The sequence below is a fragment of the Delphinus delphis genome, chromosome 16 (assembly GCF_949987515.2).
Source record: "Delphinus delphis chromosome 16, mDelDel1.2, whole genome shotgun sequence".
NCBI lineage: Eukaryota > Metazoa > Chordata > Mammalia > Artiodactyla > Delphinidae > Delphinus > Delphinus delphis.
In genome coordinates, this window is record NC_082698.1 from 37,205,734 (window position 1) to 37,221,180 (window position 15,447).

General features: G+C 38.8%; 1 protein-coding gene across 2 annotated transcripts; it reads right to left on the bottom strand.

The window, feature by feature from the left end:
• Nucleotides 1–1,323: 1,323 nt before the first annotated feature.
• On the bottom strand, nucleotides 1,324–14,734 carry LOC132439366 (gastric triacylglycerol lipase-like). Of its 2 annotated transcripts, none has more exons than XM_060033656.1 (9): nucleotides 14,633–14,734; nucleotides 14,307–14,424; nucleotides 13,562–13,760; nucleotides 12,354–12,463; nucleotides 8,088–8,224; nucleotides 6,159–6,305; nucleotides 5,102–5,173; nucleotides 4,623–4,694; nucleotides 1,324–1,560 (listed from the first exon to the last, which is right to left on the bottom strand). In XM_060033656.1, the coding sequence occupies exons 1-9, from the start codon at nucleotides 14,732–14,734 to the stop codon at nucleotides 1,324–1,326; spliced, it is 1,194 nt and encodes a 397-aa protein (XP_059889639.1). The 2 variants fall into 2 exon arrangements, with proteins under 2 accessions (XP_059889639.1, XP_059889640.1); XM_060033657.1 differs by having other exon boundaries at nucleotides 13,562–13,664; nucleotides 14,301–14,424.
• Nucleotides 14,735–15,447: the final 713 nt, after the last annotated feature.

A 15,447-nucleotide genomic window follows, 5' to 3' on the forward strand; every position in this document is an offset into this window, starting at 1 on the left:
ATCTATCTAGCTACTTCTACTTTCTTTCACACTAGCAGAGAAAGCTCACATTCAACCGGCATTTTTCTCATACTAGGTATCTGTGTAGAGCCTAGGAACTCAGATATCCAATATTACTCCAAATAATGCTTTAGAAAAACCTCAGCACCACCTCACCCCATTGCCTCCTTCAGATAACTCTAGAAATATTTAATTTGAAAGTACAACAGAGCTATGTACATCAGCTTTGTGCAGCAGAAAGAGAAGAGTACTTGGGCTAGAATGTGTGGATTTTAACAATGCCAGTTGTACATCCTTTATTAAGGTGCTCAACCTTTATGAACTTTAATATCCTCAGTTGGAAAATGATGGGGTTAAACTAGGTAATGCTTAGACATCTTTTAATTTTAGAATATCTTGACTTTTAAAAATGTGAATCGTATTATATCTAGTAGGCTTGAGATTACAACACAGTTCTCTGTTCAGATATATTGGTCTTCCTATGAGTTATGCACAGAGCATGGATACATACTTGTAAACCCAAAATAAATTAAGAATTTTGGAGGGGAATGTGAGCAACAGTATGACGGTGCAAGTTAAGAGGTATATATGAGGCACAGCTTGGGGGGTGTGCGTACTCAAGGCATCTGGTAAGTAGAAGCCAGAGATGATGCTAAATATCCTACAATGTCCAGGACAATAAAAAAATTATCTGTCCAAAAATGTCAATAATGTTGAGGTTAAGAAATCCTTTACCTCCCACCTTCCTGAACTGGGGGTTGCCTGTTGCTCCCTAAGCTACCCCTGTTCTTTTCTCCCTAGAAAGGGAAAGTGAGCTGACCTCAATTCAATTTACAGTCTAATTTGCCTTTTCATGGAGTTTAACAAGCAAAAGAGCAAGTGATATCCCCATAGCACAGATGGAGAGACTGAGCTTTAGCAACAACAGACAATAGGAAGAAAACAATTTACTCAATCTCAAGTGTGCATACGAGGTATCAATACTCAACCCCAAGACTGTCTTTTGGCAACACCCATGATTCATGGCTCATTATCTACCTGGAGTTTAGAAGATAAACTGAATGGGAGGATTGGAAGGGAAGTTTCACCTCCCCAAGACTGTGTTCTCTCAAGAGTTTCTAGATAAATTTTCAAGTGAAAAAAATCTAATTAAAAAAAATTCTTTTCAATTAAAAATGACCAATGAAAAGTTTGTTGATGCTAATATATTTTGAAAGTCAGAATTACAGAAAGAAACATTGCATTTAAAACAGTACAGAAAACTCTGTGGAAGAGAAGAAATCATTTTGGGAAAAGTACATGAATAATTCTTTAAATCCAGCACTACTTTTTATCTTCTGCCATCATAGAAATGATTTCATTGTAAACTTCTTGAGGTGCATCCATTGCCCAGATAAAGTCCAAGTGATTGTAAGTAGGAATTTCCTTGTGGTAAATGAGATTAGACAGTTTTGGAAGCAAAAGACCAACATCCTGAGGGTCAGCCAACAGGTCATGGTCACCACTCCATACTGCAATTGGTACATCCATGGCTGTCACATTGTAGTAGGGAGGTGTGGCCTGAAACACCAGAGGAAAAGAATCAGAGTTTTAAGAATCAGAGTTTTTATAAGTAACTGCACTTGAAACTCAATACTTACTCAGTGGGTAGATTAGATATCATTAACCTAGTTTTTTAAAAATTGAGATATAATTGATATATAGCATTATACTAATTGCAGGTGCACTACAATGATTCCATACATGTATACATTGTGAAATGATGACCACAATAAATCTAGTTAACATCTACCAGCACATGTAGTTTTTTTATATATATATTTGTAATGAGAGCTTTTTTTTTTTTTTGGCGGTATGCGGGCCTCTCACTGTTGTGGCCTCTCCTGTTGCGGAGCACAGGCTCCGGACCCGCAGGCTCAGCGGCCATGGCTCACGGGCTCAGCTGCTCCACGACATGCGGGATCTTCCCGGACCGGGGCACGAACCCGTGTCCCCTGCATTGGCAGGTGGACTCTGAATCAACCACTGCGCCACCAGGGAAGCCCAATGAGAGCTTTGAAGATATACTCTCTTGGCAACTTTCAAATATACAGTACGGTATTATTATCTGTAGTCACCATGCTGTACATTACATCTCCAGGTCGTACTTATTTTATAACTGGAAGTTCATACTTTTTGACCACCTTTACCCATTTTGCCCACGTCTCTGACACCCACCAATCTGTTTTCCGTATCTATGAGGTTTTTAAATTTTTTTTTTTTTAGATTCCACATGTAAGTGACATCATACAATAGTTATCTGTCTGTGTCTAACTTATTTCATGTAGCATAATATCCTCAAGGTCCATCCACGTTGTCACAAGTGGCATGACCCAGTTTCATAAGTAAATCTTAACAATTATTGCTCAGAGTTACCTTTATCCACAGAGGAACGTGGATGCAATGTTTTAAATCAGTGCTTCTCAAATTCTAAAGGCCCTGTGAATCACTAGGAGATCTTAATAAAATGAAGAATCTGATCCAGTATATCTGGAGGAAGAGCCTAGATTCTGCATTCCCAGACGATGCTGAGGCTGCTGGTCCTGGACCATGCTTTGAATAGGTGGGCTTTAGTATATGTGCTGCCGAAGTGAGCACATGAATAGGTGGGCTTTAGATAATAATTCTTACAAAGTAAAAACTTAGATTTCGACTCAAGCTGAAGGAAGTGAATGTGACTGAATTTTAACTGTGATAGATAGTTTCTATACAAATAGTTACTCAAAATGTCCTGAGTCATTTATTTTGGCTTTGTATGGCTGCCAGTATAGTCATTCCATAGGTAATCATTTCATTTAAGGAGCTGTATTTGTTAAATACTTGCCTGATTTTACTAAATATACGTTCAAATTCTGAGAAAATCTATCAGTGGTCCCATTTCCTATTTCTACAAAATCTCCATTCACACAAAGATTTTAAAGAGATTCATAAAGCAGGCCAAGGGGACAAGAGAATCACTGCTAACTTTCCCACAGTTCACAGAGAATTTTGTTAGTTTTTAAAGATGATATTCTCAAGAATTCTAATATGAATATTTTCTTTATCCTTATGTAATAGCCAATTCACCAAAGAAAAATATTTTATTATATGCAATTTTTCATAGTATTTTAATACTTTACTATATTCCTTTATATGTTGAAGAAAAGGGAAAATTGTGGAGAATATCTATAAGAATAAACCTACTTTTCTTTACTCATATTCCACTATTCAAAGTGTTTTCCAGAACCTAGCTTCTGGCTCTTAAATTAGTGTCACTCCCTCAGTCAGTTGAAACCATCCTGAGTTTGGCTTGGTTGAAGGGAGAATGGAATTGGGAGTGGGTGTTTCATGCCCCACTTGGCCCTTCAAGACGGAGTCTCTGATTACTGTTATTAGAGCCCAGTATAAAGATAGAGTCTGTGTCTGGGGGGTTTGAGGTTGTGATGGTTGGGGGGAAGAGTCTTTACAACAAATGTTTGATCTGATTGTGTTCAGAAAACCTCTTTAAAGACATCAGAGATGTAAAAACAAGGAGGCTGGGCCATCTTTTTCACACAAAAGACATTGTGGTGAAAAGATATAAATCCCTTGTAGATATTGAGTCATTGAAGCAGACAAAAATTAATAGGGTTGTTACTTGGTTGGAAAATTGGACGTGGGGTGAAGTAGAAGGGGAAAGAATTACCAAAAAAACACAGAGCAATTCTCTCATTCAAAATTAGCCTGTGACAATCCGAGAGTTTATCCTGAGCTGACATTACCCATTAATTACTGTCAATAACTCCCTGAGTCTGGGTGGAGAGATGAAAAGTTATTGTCTCAACTTATATTAACTTCAGGTACGATGGACTCCAAAGCCTGGCTTCTTTGTACTACAAGTAGGAGGAATGCTCAGTATATCTACCTGCGTACAAGGCTCTTGTCTGCTGAAAAATATTTCCAGCCTTGAACTGCAAGCATACCATCCTTCTTTTATGTCTGGGAATATGGTGAGAAAACTTCTCTGGCCATCAACAAAGGATAGGAAATTGTTTAAGAAAACCAGAGATTCCAGCTCTATCCCATGAACAGTTAGAGTTATTGGTTTAGGGAATTCCCTGGCGGTGCTGTGGTTAAGACTCTGCACTGTCACTGCCTGGAGCTTGGGTTTGATCCCTGGTCGGGGAACTAAGATCTGGTAAACCTCGCAGAGCAGCCAAAAAAAAAAAAAAGAAGTTATTGGTTTATTATAACAGTTAGTTGCACTTTGGAAAGGAGAAGACAGCATGCCGGGGGTCTGGGATACAGGGCAGATCTGTCTAATGCAGCGAGGGGTGACAAGATCTAGAAGGTTCTCACTGCAGTGGTGTGGTACTTTGAGGGCAGCTTGAATGAGCACAGACACTGGAGCGTGAAGGCTCAGTGGAAGAATTAGAGACCAGTGTGATGTTCCACATGACAAAAAGACTCAAAGGATAGAGTCATCTACTTTATAATTTCCTTAAGGCTAGGTCTAGGCAACAGCATTCCTTTGGAAAATACCTGCAAAGTTATCGTAATTTCATCTTTAACTTTTTATATCTTTGTCTTTCAAAATGCAAATAACCTCAACTTAAGATGCTTACCTGGTTATAATGCAGTATGTTCTGAGTTGGGGTTCCCCAGTCAAAAGCTTGGAATATCCCAGACTTAACAGCCTAATGTAGAGAAATTAAAGATACAAGGAAATTAAAAAGTCACTTGGCTATGTAAATAATAAAATGCCAACTTTTCCAAGTAGTTTACTTTTAATTTAAATATTATTTAAAAATTTTTTCTCATTCCAAAAATAGACTATTAATCCTCCGCAACAATTTATTCAAGTTTAAATGCAGCTTTGCTTGACATAATTTCAAGTCATAATCATCATTTATTTCTTGTTACCCAAAGCACCTGTTTTTTGTAGGATTTTCATTCACATGGATTGATAGATATTTTCATCTGGTAGTCACGTGCCAGAAAAATTCCCTTTTAGAAGCATTTGACAGAATATTTTAAGACTGTGCTTTAGGTAAATTGTTAATGGTTTAGGCCCACAAAAAGTTTGAGCAGCTTGAAATGATACCTGACTCCAGTGGAGGGCGTCTTGAACTGAAGTTCCTGCTGGATTATGTCCTAGATACACATCTAAGCGAGTCTAGAAAGCAAACACACAAGCACACACATGCGCACTTAGATGTATGTTCAGTTTCTCACAAACATCTAAGACTTAACTTTTTCTGATCTAGATCAAGTTTTATGGGCAGCATTACTGGCAGGATACGAGCAAAAAAGTTGTACATCACTTTATGGCTTGCAAACTGTGATTATATGGGCTAATTTCGAGGGTATATAACAAAACTAAACAATTTTGAGGGAGAATAGGTGTCAGTGTATCATACTATTAGTAGCAAAACATGATATACTATGAGCAAAACATGATATACTATGAGCATTGCTTTGTACTATGTTCTATATACTTTACATATGTTAGCTCATTTAATCTTCACAACAACTCATTTCATGGATAAGGAAATCAAGATGGAGGAGTTCAAGTGCGCTGCAAAGATAGGATTTGAATTTAGGCTTTTACCCTGAATCCATATTCTTAACTACTTTCTGATACCGCGTTTTGTCATATGTGCTTTTAAGCATCCACTTGGTGCAAAGCAAATGAAATAGAAGGTAAAGAGTGTGGACAAGATCTTACATAAATGCTCTGAAACAAGTTTTAGACAGTTTATGGAGATGACTATCAGCATTAAAAATATTTAAAGTAATATTCAATATCTAGACATATTTTTCCTACAGAGGAACTTGACAACTTGGTTCAATGCCTCCACTCACAGAATTTAAATGTCACACCAATTATTCAGGTGATCAGAAGTGAGTAGGGAGTTTTTTGTTTTGTTTTGTTTTTCCTACAAGCTGTTTACTTCAGGGCACAGTGAGGTGATGGAAGAAATGTGGAGGCAACAAAACTGCGAGCAATGACTTGTGATTTCTCGTGGGCTTATCTGCATATCATGGACAGAATTCTGAAGTGACTCCTGGTTCTAATAAAGTACCATTCCTAATGATGAGACAAGTAATCATGAGGGTTGCTCAAAATATTCAGAATAGAAATTTCAATGCATACAAACCATGTTCAAATTTTTCTTATCAAATCCAGTCACGGCAAACAAGGCATTCCTACAAACGACATTCAGCATCTCACGGGAGCACACTTCAGCACCAAGAAATTTTTCCAAAAAATTGTGTGGGTAGAACAATTTGTTACCAAATAGAATCTGAAAAATAAAAGCATCATTAAAGATTTGCAAATAACAAGCTGCAGAAAAGACATTAATTTGTCTTGTTTACTGGTACAAATGGGAATAGACATTATATTTTCATACTTCTATATGTTGTCTTAAGAGGTTTAAATACTCTCTCTCATTGAATCCCCACAATAAAGATATGGAATGGACAGTGCAGGTATGAGTATTGAGTATTAATTGCTGCATTGAGAACTGCATTGGGTGCTGGGTAAGACACAGAGTTACAGTCTAGTTGGGGTCATAGGAGTTAGGGAATAAACTCATAAAACAACATGGCAGAATATCATAATTAAGTGCCAAGATGTGTGATTTCGGCAATAAATAAAAAAAAAATCAGGAGGGGAAATGGTGACTTCTAAGCCATATTTTCAGCAAAATCTTTAAGAAGACAAAGAGGCTTGGTAGTTTAAAAATTGAAAGGACACACCCTAATTGTTCTTAAAATAAGTAGACACTTTGTTATCCCCATTTTATTTAATTTATTGAAGTATACTTGACTTACAATATTATGTTAGTTTCAGGTATACGACATAGAGACTCCATATTTTCAAAATTATACCCCATACAAAGTTATTATAAAGTATTAACTCTATTCCTTGTGCTATACATTATATCCATGTGACTTACTTATTTTTTAACTGGTAGTTTGTACCCTGTTATCCCCATTTTATACGTGAGAACATAAGGCTAATGAATAGTCAGGATCTTGGTCTAGTGAGAACTGGATTACAGCTAGAATCTTGATCTGAGCCTCAAGCCTCTGACCTAAGGTCTAATGCTTTTTTAAAAACCTCTCTCTACATTGCCTGTCAGAAAATCTGAATATGAGTAAGAAACAAACAATTTCTGAATCAATGCAACCGGTAAACATACTCAGGGTCATCACACAATTTTACATTTTGAGTAAAAGCTTTACAAATGTAGTTGGTCTGTAGGTAAAATCTCTTAGATTTTAGGCATGCGTGTTAATTGAGTGAAAAAAAAAAAAAAGAATAGCACTCAACCACAGAAGAAAATGGCATCATTAAATTTTGTAGCCTGAGGTAAACTGTTCTCCTAAAGGAGACTGTGTATGTGTGTGTATGTGTTAGTTTCGGTGGGTGGGAGAAGTCAGTGATTAAACACTGGAAAAAGGAAAGATTATTAATTCCCTACCATGTATGCCTCCATAATATTTACAGTTTATTGAAATCTATGCTACTGCCCTATGAAATCCCCATTTAAAGAGGAAGGAACTCTTAGGAAAAGGCTTGGAAAGCCAAGGATATATGATAAGTGGTCTCCGAGTCCTTGCCTCACTTCACCATTGCTATCTTCCCCCTCTCTCTCCTTTTCCCTTTCCTTCCTTTTCTTTCCTATCCTTCTTCTTCCCACTTTTCTTGGACCAGGTGGTTTAGGCTTCTCATTTGACTCTTTTGCTTTTATTTCCCTTTCCCTGGTCTTGGGGGGGAAATCACAGCCTTGAAGACCTGTGTGGGTGCTTGGTAAAGAAACATCCATGGAAGGAGCAAAAACTCTCCCAGGCATTGCTAATCCGCACAACGTAATCGAGAATAAAGAAATCGGTGGGGATCTCATAAACTCTAATGGGGATTCAACCATGGTCAGTGCTATTCAAGAAATAATATAAACATGTTAATTTCCATCCTTGAATATAAACATGATTGTCCACCAGGTGTTTGTTCTCTTTCCATCACTTTGAAATACACAAACAATTTAACATCTTAGACCCAGTTAAAGGGAATCACATACCTTGAAGAGGAAGGGAGGAATGAGCGCAAGTTTGTTCAACAGGGTTTTGGTATACTTCACTGTGGCAACTGGGGCTAATGCATAGAAGGCTTTGATTTTTTTAGCCAGCGTGGGATTTGTAGAAAAGGCGATAAAACCTGAAAAAGAACAACAAAAGGTGAAAGGTGTGTGTGTGCGTGTGTGCTTTACAATGTGACATTACTTTGGATTGACTACGGGTGCCATCTGGGACAACCTGAAATCGACAGAATGATCAGATTTTAGTATATTTGTTTTATTTTCATAGATTCTCTCTGGGAACATGAGGGTAGAACTTTTTGAAAGTTATAATAAACTGTTTTATCTGATTTTAGAAAATAGGCCTACTTTAGAATAATCATGTGGTAACAAAAACATTATATTACAACAGGTTTGGTTCAGTTTAAAATTATCTAATCTCGTAACAATGAGATAATTAACATTTAATATGAGTAGGGTATATACGTGGAAAGGTTAAAGCACAAATTTGAAATGTGTCCAAACAGAGTCTGAAACCTGGTTCTGTGATTTATTAACTTTGTGACATTGGAAAAGTCACCTAAACTCTAAGAGCCTTAGTTTCCTCATCTAAAAATGCATGTAATAATGAATGCTTCCTTGGGTTGTTTAGGAAGTACTTGAGGTGAATCATGTAAAGTATTTACCAGGAACTAGTCACATGGTAAATGCTTGACAAATGAGAAGCCGAGATAATTCCAACATCTATATACAATAAACATTCTCAGCCTGTCTGCTTTTAATTGTTTTCATGAACAGCAGCATATAAATAGACTGGGTTCTAATCAAAGAATTATCAACTTAAATTCTTTTTTTTTTTTTTTCTGCGGTATGTGGGCCTCTCACTGTTGTGGCCTCTCCTGTTGTGGAGCACAGGCTCCGGACGCGCAGGCTCAGCGGCCATGGCTCACAGGCCCAGCCGCTCCGCGGCATGTGGGATCTTCCCAGACCGGGGCACGAACCCGTGTCCCCTGCATCGGCAGGTGGACTCTCTACCACTGCGCCACCAGGGAAGCCCTCAACTTAAATTGTTTACAGTTGAATTACATAAGACAATCTCTCCCTACTGTTAATAATGACATATTGACGAGACTCAATAATGCCCTGAAACAAAATTTTTCCAACTTACACAATGGCCTCAGTTACATAATATCCAGCCTGATCCCAATGGAGGAAGAATGGTCTTTCCAAGAGCACTCTGTTTATTAAGGGATTCTTTATCTGGTTGCCTAACTCTGCAGATATCAGCCAACAGATCACCCAGAGTAAGCAAGAATCACACGCAAGGAGCCTGAGTGGGTGTCCATGGGTCCATATAGGGTCAGGACAGGTGACTTCTCAGAATAAACTTAATCCCACTTTAGACACAATTCTATCAAGGATACTTATCTAACTTTCAAGTACACAGCAGATTGATTGGAAGATGTAAATTAGAAGGCAGAAAAAAATTTCCCAAAATTTATGAGTATGGTGACATAATGACAAACTATCCAGTGGTGAAAAAGAAGAATGAAAAGAAGTTCAAATGAAAGAAAGACAAAATTTAAATACTCAAGAGACTGGTAGGTTGGAGTTATTTTGTGTCAGGACAAGCAGTTCTATTGATATCAATAACTCCTAAGGAAATTGTTGCATTTCAGCTAAATGCAATCATTTTATAGCCCTATATTGTTGAAAAAAAGTTAAGCTATGTTCAACATGTTCTATTTAAAAAAGCATGGGCATCGGTCATAAGTTGAGGTAGATTTCCATCCAAAGGGGTTAAATTTTGGATAGTTTGGGAAACTAAAGGAGTAAATTTTAGGAATCTAGAAGATTTCTCACTTTTTAACAAAGAATTTGAATCCATGGTTAACCATGTGTTTTGTTGCTGTTCTTCATTGCCCTGATTTCTCTTCGAGTCCAAGGCATTTATTCAGCTGAAGGTGCAGGGAGACTTTTGATTTTGCATTTGCTCAAGAGAACCCAAGGTCCCTTCCTGGGTCATCCTGCATTGAATGACTGGTCAACAAATGGGTAAAGGACCAGCCAGCTAGTCCCACTGATGAAGACTCTGAAGAGCCATGTCATACAGAGCTGGCTGAGGACTTTTGGGGACTGCATCACTGCCCAACTTCTCCCTCTGCCTAGTCCTGCTTTTTTGCCCTTTCCTCTAAAAGTGCTTTTATTAAAAAAAAAAAAATAGCACAAATCCTCATCTCCTTGGGCCCATAACATATTACACAATGACAGAAACATTGGGAAGCTCTTCCTCACTGACGCTTTTTTCTGTCTAAAATTCTACCAGTGGGATCCATGCTTTAGGATGAACAAGCAGTGGGAAGAGAACTTCCACAGGCTTCTACCAAGTATTTCATCCACTTTCCTGAATATGCCCATATATGGACATTCGGATTGTTTAGAATTGTAGTAGGAAGTAATGTCACTGGCTGACAGTGAGGATCAACATAAAAAATACACCATTATTTCTCCCATATAATCCCCTATTCCCCCTTCTGCTTTCATCCTTTCTCTTCCCTTTACAGTTTCTCTCATGGTCTCTTAAATTTCCTTGATTATGCTTTTGTCCCAACCATTCCACCAAAGTTGCTATTAGAAAGGTTCCCTTATAGCTTCTAGGTTGCCAGAACCAAGGGTCAGTCCTCAGACTTCATTTCACACGATTGATCAAAGCCTCTTCCACAGTTGACTGCAGTATTTTCCTAATAATACTTTCTCTACTTGCCTTCCAGAACACTAGACATTCCTGGCTTCCCTTACACCACAGTCACCATTATTTTCCAGTTTATTCACTTGATTCGTCCTCATCTTCCAAATCAATTGTGGCCCAGGCCTTAGGGCTTGGACCCCTCCTCTTTTCTGTCTGAGCTCAATTCTTTGCTTATTACATCCTGTCTCATGTACTGATGATTCACATTTTGTATTTTCAGCCCAATCTTCCCTCCTAAACTCCAGATTTGTATCTACAGTTGACTGCTTGACGTTCCACTTGGATCTCCAATAGCACCTAACACTTGGGTCCAGAACTGAGCCCCTGCTCTCCCCACCACCTCAGCTGTTCTTACTGTCTCCCTCGTCTTCGCTAATGGCATCTCCATCATCCCAGTGCTCTGGCCATAAATCGTGGTGTCATCCTTGACTCCTCTTTCTCTTACACTCCATATCTATTACATAAGCAAATTCTGCTGGTCTCCCCCCCCATATATAGAAAATACGTCTAGAACCTAACCAGGTATCTTTACCACCCCCTCTTCTGGGTCACTATCATCTCTCCCCTGGGTTACAGGAAGAGTTCAGTGACTGCTTTCTCTGCTCCATCCCTGTTTTCCTTCAACAACCAGAAGGATCCTGCTAACAAGTCAGATCATGTAACTCCTCTACTCAAACTTTTCTATGGTTTCCTTTTCACTCAGAGAGAAAGCAAAAATCCCTACAACAGCCTCAAAAGCCCTGAACAGTCGGCCCTCCTCACCACTCCCACCCAACTCATCTTTGTCTCTCTCAATCTGATTCATCCACACAATGAACAGCCCCATTGCTGTTCCTTGAATGTGCTGCGTGTGCTGTAGCGTCAGATCTTTTGGGCTATCTGTTCCCTCCTCCTGAAATATCAGTCTTCCAGGTATGAGCTTGGCTCACTGACTTCCTTCACGTTTACTTAGAAAGTATTTGGTGGTGTTCCTGGTATAAAATTGCTGTGTACCCCTCTGATGCTCCCTAATCTGACCCCCTGATTTATTTTTCTCTTCATAGTATTATCATTATCTAGCATAGTACGTATTTTACTTTTTAATTTTTATTATTTTCTCTACCTTCTCCTGCTAGAGTATAAGTAGTAGGAAGACAGAGATTTTAAACTATTTCATTTTTGCTGTATTCTTAGGATACATTATAGGTGCCCCATAAATATGGTTGAATGAATGGAATAAACTGAGACCAGAGCCTGTGTGGTACAAAGTTTCAGAGCATTGGCTTGGGCGTCAGATTTCCTGACCTGGTATCTGAGCTACCCTATTTGTAATAACTGTGTTACCTTACACAAACTATTTATTTACCTGCTCTTTAGTTTCACTATATATACAGTAGGAATAATAATGGTCTTATATCATTGGGTTGCTGTAGACATTATATAATGAATGGAAAGCAATTAGCATGATGACCAGCATGTCTGCATAACCACTGGAAAGGGGTCTATATGAACTAAACTACCTACTAACTGCTGTTACCTACCAATGGTGGTGCCCTGGGAATGGCCAACATAGTGTAGCTTCTCCTGTCCAGTTTTACTTAAAATGAAGTTGATTGTGGATACAAGGTCATATTTAGCCATTTCATCAAAGCTGCAAGAAAAAAAGACAAAATAAAAATGAGTACATTTCCTTGCTCTACTTTCTATAAGTCAACCTATTTAAGGTAAGGTTTCCTTTGAAAAATAGAAAACTAGATTCTCTAAGCATTGTTGCTTATAGACTGTTAGTGAGTGTCAGGGGCTCTTTGGGGTGGCTTCTCATAAACAGCTGACATCATTTCTGAAGCACAGCACATCATTTCTGAAGCACAGCTACAATGTAATCCAAACACAATAGTAGCTGTAGGTGGGGAATACTTCTACCCTTGAACCTGAATGTCAGATTTAATAATCATTTGTATGTTGTGTTCCACTGCCATGTAATATGAACAGAAAAATCAGCCAGAAAAACCCTTTGAAAACGAGAACAGGCTATGCCACTCCCCTGTTGAAAACTTTCCAGAAGCTTCTCATTACACTTAGAATGAGCTCCAAGGCCTTAACCAAGACCTATGCAGCCTGGCCTGATTTGGCCCTTGTCAGCATCTCTAGTCTCCTCTCCTCTCACTCGCCCTCTTCCTCACTACACTCGGGACACACAAGCTTCTTTCACTTCTTGGAACTTCTAAGAGCACCTTTGCACCTCATCATCATCAGGCAAATTCTCTTCTCCACTTCCATTAGTAATTTCTAGGAATAAGGCACAAGAGAGCCAGTGAGAGGAAATCTTTGATAATCTCTCCATGGTGTCAGAATTTCATTGTCTTCGCCACCCCCACTTGAATACTGATGATGACAGGTGCTGTTCATGAACCCCAACTGGGTTTAACCTTCTAGTAATCCTTGTGGATGTTCCTTCAGAATCTGCTGGGGGCAGCAAATTTCCTTGCTTCAGTCATTTCGCTCATTCCTTGTGGAAAAGCATATTTAGGGAATCCCGTAACAATGGTTACTGGGATCACAGACAGTTTGGAGGAAAGGCTACCCTTGGAATGAGGTGTAAGGAAGAATCCAAAAATGTATTAGAATGAAGATGACATCCTTCTCCTCCTATTTGGAGTGTAATTTGTTAAAATGAGGCTAGGCTGGAAGCAGTGAATACCCATGCTTTTTAACTCAATATTTATTTTCAATCGTCCCTTTTCTTTACCTGAAAGCCCAGAATTCAGCTGAGTCTGGTGAATAGTATAAATTTTTCCTGGCCCAGGTATTTCCTCTGCTGTTTCCCAGCCACACATCATATCCAGCATCCGCCAGGAGGAAGCCCAGGCTGTTGCTGGGTAGGTTGGAAATCCAATTTGTGGCCGATGCTAGGAAACCATGCTGCAGAAGCACAGCAGGTCTCTGACCTAAAGAAGATAATTGTTAAAATCTTTATAAACTCACTCCTTATTCTCAGATAAACATGAAGATAGAAACAGGCTTTTATATGAATAGAATTAAAAACGTTTTCTTGGTGAGGTGAATATTTCTGAATACGTTATCTTAATTGTGGTGACAGTTTCTCAGATGAAAAAACATGTCAAATTGTACACTTTAAATATTTGCAGTTGATTGTATGCCAATTAAACCTCAAAAACCTATTGAAAAAATTATATTCTAAGGAAATTCAGCATTATGTTAATTAAGTAGGTCTTCTATTCAGGGGCCCTGAGTTTCCACCCAGCACGACAAACTAAAATCAAACTAAAATCATGGGCCAGTGTGCTTCACATCAGAGAAACCAATGTAAATCTGGTTATCACTCAGACCCTCAGCTTAATCTCAGAGACCAAGGTGGTTCAGGTTTTTTTTGAGTAACTTAATCTAGTGTTTTATGATTAGAATATTTTTGACTGGAATGTATTTGATTCAGGATTTGAGACACTCATTTTTTTCCCTCACACCAATCCTACCCAAATGATTAGCATCATTCTTCCCATGAGGAATCCGATAGAGCTGAAGGATGTAACCATCTGCAGTTATAACTTCATGCATTTCACTTCGGTAACCCCAGTAGGAAATCATCTGACTCTGAATGCAGAAAAGACAAAACATTTAGCTTCATGAGTATACTTGGCCACTTTGGATTCTTAAAATAGAATTTCTTATTGGTTGGGGTAACATGTACTTTGTAAAGAAATCTTTCAGACTTTATAATAAATCATAAAGGATTAATGAGAGCAATAGTGTCAATATCTTTGGAAGTGTTTTTTAAATATTAGTGATATGAATAACTTACAATATTCATGTTGGCTTCAGGGTTCACCGCTTTTTTTCCAAGGAAACAAAATGAATTTCCAGACATGTGGATGAAACACATTGTTACAAGTAGCCACCACATTTTCAACCTATTAGAGGAAAAAAGTTATTGCATGATGTTTGTGTTTAAGGAGAGCCTGAGAACAAGGACTCGCCGCAGAGGGATCAAGGTTGGCAGATGGCAGGAGAAGCTGGGTCCGAGGATCCAGTGCTTGGTATATGAGATCCAACAGGGTCTTGTCTTCAGAGAACTCACCACATCGTGAGGGGAGAGACAGATGTGTAAAGAATCCTGCAGTGGAGTACATCATGTGCTCAGATGAAGACCAAAGCCCAGAAAAGGGCATGTCCAGTCCAGGATCCCTCATCAAGGAAGGACTTTGATTTCTGTCTGGAACCTGTGGATTCCCGTGTGATCAAAACCACGGGAAGGACACTCTCAGGCCTGCCTGTCACAGGGAGAGGGCTGGGGAGCTGGGGCATGGGGCGGGTGGAGGGCAGGAGTCCAGCCCCACATTGTGCCCCATCATAATGGACTCAGCAGTGTAGTCCTGTCTGCTCACCTCCCCAGGATTGTCTGTCCTTCCAACCCATTTCTCAAACCAGGTTTCTAGCCTTAGTCATGAGTGTCTGCAAAATCTCTACCTGAGTTTCAAAATGTTGTACCTTCACTTTAATAATAATCTAAACAAATTGACAGGAGAATAAAAAACTTTGCATGTAGTAAATGTTACGATATAACATAAAGTCATGATATTGAGCTGCCTTGCTATTTGCTTCATAGATTTTCCATTT